At 44.1% G+C, this 5,200-nt stretch overlaps 1 protein-coding gene across 1 annotated transcript in view; it reads right to left on the minus strand.

Annotated features, from left to right (window-relative positions):
- Positions 1–1,058, minus strand: part of RUNDC3B (RUN domain containing 3B) — a 101,151-nt gene extending 100,093 nt beyond the window's left edge. The window contains exon 1 of the mRNA XM_025193702.1: positions 914–1,058. Within this exon, the coding sequence (XP_025049487.1) occupies positions 914–1,058 (145 nt within the window). The remainder of the gene's footprint in view (positions 1–913) is intronic.
- Between the last annotated feature and the right edge of the window lie 4,142 nt (positions 1,059–5,200).

The raw sequence follows: 5,200 nt of genomic DNA on the forward strand, positions 1-5,200 counted from the left end.
GACACTTGAATCAGTTTTGATCTTTCTTTTCTAAAGATCCAGCTTTCTCTTGAATGCAGTTACCTTGCTTTACAGGTCAAAAACAGTACTTTCTGCTCCTTGCAATGAGAATTCCATTTGTCAAAAGTATATGCAAAGCAAGCCAAAAGCACAAGCCAATGGGGATCGCAGTGTCTTTGAAATTGCTGAAATTCAAATCCAACAGAAAACGTCAAAGTTTATTTCTCAGTTCATAAATACATTGCAACACTTTACCCCTGGATAGCCACATGACCTCTGTGTGAAACAACAAAGCATCGTGCTTGGGTCCAATTTCTGCACAAGGCATTGTAAAGAGACATGCCTTTGTGAGCTGCATCTTGATCATTGGCATACTTTCATCTGCAAGAGATGGTGGATGTTCCAGCCTATGACAGACGGTTTGCAGTGACTCGTGACTGAATAGTCCAATCCAAGATTTGCATGCTCTGTGGCAGTGGTTGCAAGTATGTGTGTCATGGTTGTGTGGTTCGTGAGCTGCTTGCTTCCAACAGACTCTTGAAGTCAATTCCTGTTGTAGACTTTGATGCCCTGGTGGAGACTATGATGCCACTTGTTCCAATTGCTTGCCAAGGTTTCCTATTGGTCAGGATCAATTCCAAATGCCTTCATATCTCGCTTGTATGCGTCTTTGTACTGAAGCTTGGGATGTCCTGTTGTTCTAGTTTCCTCCAAAAGTTCTCCATATAGTATGTCCTTCGGTATACGTCCATCTTCCAATCTGCTCAGACACCAAGTATGCAGTGTAAATAGCGCAGGTGGAAGGTGGTGGCTTTACCAGCGCACCCATTAAGTTCTTCATCCAATGAGAGGCTGGTGGTCACTGAAGAACCGGGTTAGCTTAACTTTTGGACTACTGCCAGCTGGTTCTCACCAAGGGTGATTGATGGATCTTGTGGCACTCCTTGTCCTAGTACAACTGTTTTCTTTAAGCTGATGGTGAGAGCAAATGCCTGATAAGCTCTTGAGAGGTGATCCATGAGTTCTTGCAGTAGGTCTTCATTGTGGGGTTCAAGCATAATTGGCAAATTGGTTCAAGCATAATTGGCAAATAGAAGCTCCCTGATAACTTTAGTCTTTGCCTTAAGTCATGGCAAGTTAAAGTTTCCCATATCAACTTGTGTGGAGGTACACTCACCTTCCATGTCTTTAAATGCGCAGTTCAGGATGATTCCAAAGAGTGTAATGGGCAAGGACACATCCTTGCTTCACTCTGCTTTTAATCTCAAAGCTGTCTGAAGTGGACACATCAAACTAAAGTTGCTTTCATGTTGCTGTGGGAGGAACGTATAAGACTTAACAGGATTGGAAGACATCCTGTCTTTTCTAAGACTGCAAGTAGGCCTATTCTGCTAACAGTAAAATACTTTGGTTAGGTCCACAAAGTTGATATACAACTGTCAGTATTGCTCTCTGCACTTTTCTTGAAGTTGACACAGGGAAAATATCATGTCTATGGTTCATCTTCCAACCCTGAATCTGCACTGAGATTTAGGGTAAACATGACTCACCAGCTGTTGCAGGCACACCAAGATGACCCTTGTGAAAGCTTTTCCTGCTATACTTAGTAGCAAGGTGCTTCTGTAGTTGTTGCAGTCACCCTTATCACCTTTATTTTTATACAGTGACACTGTTTGTGTCATGCCTATCTTGTGGTACGTAACCCTCTTTCCAGCATTTGAGTAGCAGCTGATGAAGATATGGTAGTAGGCTTTCTTTCTTGAGAACTTCAGAATTTCCAATGAGATGCCCTTTTTTCTTGAAGCCTTGCCACTTGATAATGAATCAATGCCCTTGCTTAGCTTCTTCTACAGTGGGCTCCACATCTAACTCTGCCATGACCTGTAGAGTTGGTATTTGGTCCAGTGATTTGCTGCTGATGTTTCTTTCTTGTGAGTATAGCTCTGAGTAGTGTTCAACCCAACAAGACATCTGTTTGCTTCTATCTGTAATGGCTTCACTGCTGCATGACTTGAGAGGGGCAACCTTGTTGACAGTAGGGCCTAGAGCTTTCTTCAGACCATCGTACATGACTTTTAGGTTTCCTATGACTGAGGCTGTCTACCTCATCACATAGTCCAGTACTGGTTGGCAGTGTCTGGTTGCTCTCTGTTCCTCATTTTTTGCCTGTTGAAGTCTTGCTTCGGTGCTCTCTGCTGGCTTCCTGTTGTGTCCCAGATAGGCTGTGTTCTTGATGTTGATGAGAGAGAACAGCTATGCATTTTCTTTGTCCAACAAGGACTGGTTCAGTCTCTTTTCCTCAACTGTAGCTTTAGCTATTTCATGGATTACAGTTTTTAAACCTTCCCAAATTTCCTCTGCCTTCTCTGGTAGTGATTTCCCAAACATGCTGAGTTCAAAAGCCTTCACAAACTCTTGGCACTTTCTTGGTGTTAGTGGTATTGATTTTGGGCTTGCTCCTAGTTTTTGCTTTATGTAGTTTTTTGGCTGTAATCTTCACTTTGCTAATAAGCAGGGAGTAGTTAGCGTCACAATTGGCACTGTGGAATGTGTGGGTCTTCTGCACCGAAGGTAGATTTTTTCCTTCCAACAATAACAAGGTCTAGTTGGTGCCAGTGACCTGATCGTGGATGTCACAATGACACTTTTTGGCAATCTTTGCCAGGAAAATATGAATTCGTATTGCACAGTTGGTTTTAGGTCCAGAATTCAAGAAGTTGTTGTCCGTTTTCGTTCATCTTGCTGATACCAAAATATCCTAGACAATCTGATCATGAGTTGTCATCTGTGCCAACTCTTGGACTGAAGTTTCCAAGGAGGAACAGTTGCTCAGTTGATGGTATTCCTTTAACAACTTGGTGCAGAGTGTCATAAAATTTATCCTTCTCCTCAGGGTTGGAGTTGAATGTTGGTGCATAAGCACTGATGATGTTTGCAAAGCCAATGGTTGTCTGAAGTCTGAGCTGATGCACTTTGAGTTCTGAATTCTCTAGCCGTTGTAGGGCAGGGAAGTCAGCCAGTAGGCAGAGGTGCTTGACTTCAGGAAAGCTGACTTCAATGAGCCTAGGAAAATAGTGAAAGAGATACTATGGAAAGAGAGAGTGGAGGGGAAAGGAGTTCAGGAAGGGTGATCATTTCTCAAAGGAGGAATCCTTAAGAGCGCAGGAAAGGTGGTAAAGGGACCGGGAAGTCCTCTTAGGTCTTACGATTAGAAGTCAAGGGAGCTGGCCTTATGAGGAGAGGCTGAGGAATGGGACTCCTTAGCTTGGAAAAGCATAGGCTCAGGGGGGACTTGCATGCCCCTGATATAGGCTGCTACCATCAGGATCAGGGAGAACATCTCTTCACCAGGGCACCCCAAGGGAGGACAAGATTGAATAGTCACAAACTGCTGGAAGACCATTTTAAACTGGACACAAGGAAAAACTTCTTTACTGTCTGAGTCTCCAGAGTCTGAAATTGACTCCCCACAGAAGTGGTGCAAGCACCTACTCTGGACATGTTCAAAAAGTGTTTGGATGATTATCTTGCTGGGATCATCTGACCCCAGCTGACTCTTTGCCCTAATGATCTCACAAGGTCCCTTCTAGCCCTAATGTCTATGAATTCTATGAAAAACCCAGAGGAATCAAGGAGTGCTTAAAAAAGGAGGCTTATGGACAGTGGAAATAAGGGGTAGTCACCAACGAGGAGTACATAAATATAGCCCGTATTTATAAGGAGAGCATAAGGAAGGTAAAGGTGGCAACTGAGATCAGGTTGGCAACCAAAACAAAGGACAATAAGAAGTCCTTCTTTAGGTATATAGGGAGCAGAAGAAAGACCAAGGAAAATGTGGGGCCCCTGCAGAATGGGACAGGACAGCTGATAATAGACAGTCAGGAGAAAGAAGAACTCTTTAATTAATACTTTATGTCAGTGTTCCTGCATACAAATGGTGGTTGCCCACCTGGTTGGATTCTGGGGGGCAGGGAGTGATTGCTAACTAATGGTTAGTGTTGAAAGGGTGACGGAGCCCTTAGATTGGTGAATGTCTTCAAGTCGGCAGGACCAGATGGACTACACCTGAGAGCACTGAGGAAATTGGCTGGAGTCACTGTGGACAGTTGGCCAAAGTATTTGAAGACTTGTGGTGCTCAGGAAAGGTCCTGGGAGATGGGAAAAGGGCCAATGTGGTCCCAATCTTTAAGAAGGGGAGGATCTGGGAAACTATAGGCCAGTCAGTTTCACCTTGATACCAGGTAAAAATTTGGAAAAAATTAAGAAATTCATATATGAAACTGGCAGAAGGCATGATTCTGAAGAACAGCCAACATGGTTCATTGCGAGCAAGTCGTGTGTGACCAACCTCATCTCCTTCTGTGATCAAGTAATGAACTGCTTGGATCTGGGAGACATGGTTAATGTCACATCTTCGATTTTAACAAGGCCTTCAATATGATCTCCCATGAATGACACTTATAAAAAAAACAAACCAAAAACTGGAGGATTGTAGGCTGTCAGAGTACACAGTCAAGTGGGTTGGGAATTGGCTAAGGGATCGAACCAGAGTGTTAGTGCACGGGTCTGTATATTCTTGGTGGAACATGGCCAGTGGTGTCATGTGCTGTTCAACATCTGTATCAATGATTTAGATGAGGACATGGAGAGCAGCTGGCCAAGTCTGCGGACAATACTAAGTTATGGGGAAAAGTGGTCACGCTAGGGGATAGCATGCCGATTCAAGCAGACCTGGACAAATTAGAAAGGTGGGCAGAGTGGAACCGGAGGCAATTAATAAAGATAAATGCAGACTGCATCGTCTGGGGAGAAGTAACCAGTGACATGAATATAGGTTAGGAGATGTCCTGGTCAACACAATGGCTGAAAGGGACCTTAGGGTTATGGTTGATCACAGGATGAACATGAGCCACCAGTGCGATGTTGTAGTCAACAGGGCTAATAGCATACTGGGATCCATTAGCCGATGCATCGTAAGTAGGACAAAGGAGGTGATGCTTCTTTTCTGCTCAGCACTTGTGGGACCACAAGTGGAGTACTGTGTCCAGTTCTGGGCACCACACTTCAAAAAAGATGTGGAGAATCTTGAAAGGGCCCAGAGAAGAACTGTTCAGCCTGGGGAAGAGAAGATAGAGGGGGGACTTGGTGGCTGTCTATAATGATGTAAGGAGCGCATATCAGGAGCTGGGAGAAAACCTGT

Source organism: Alligator sinensis, unplaced genomic scaffold (assembly GCF_000455745.1).
Source record: "Alligator sinensis unplaced genomic scaffold, ASM45574v1 scaffold1588_1, whole genome shotgun sequence".
NCBI classification, from domain to species: Eukaryota; Metazoa; Chordata; order Crocodylia; family Alligatoridae; genus Alligator; species Alligator sinensis.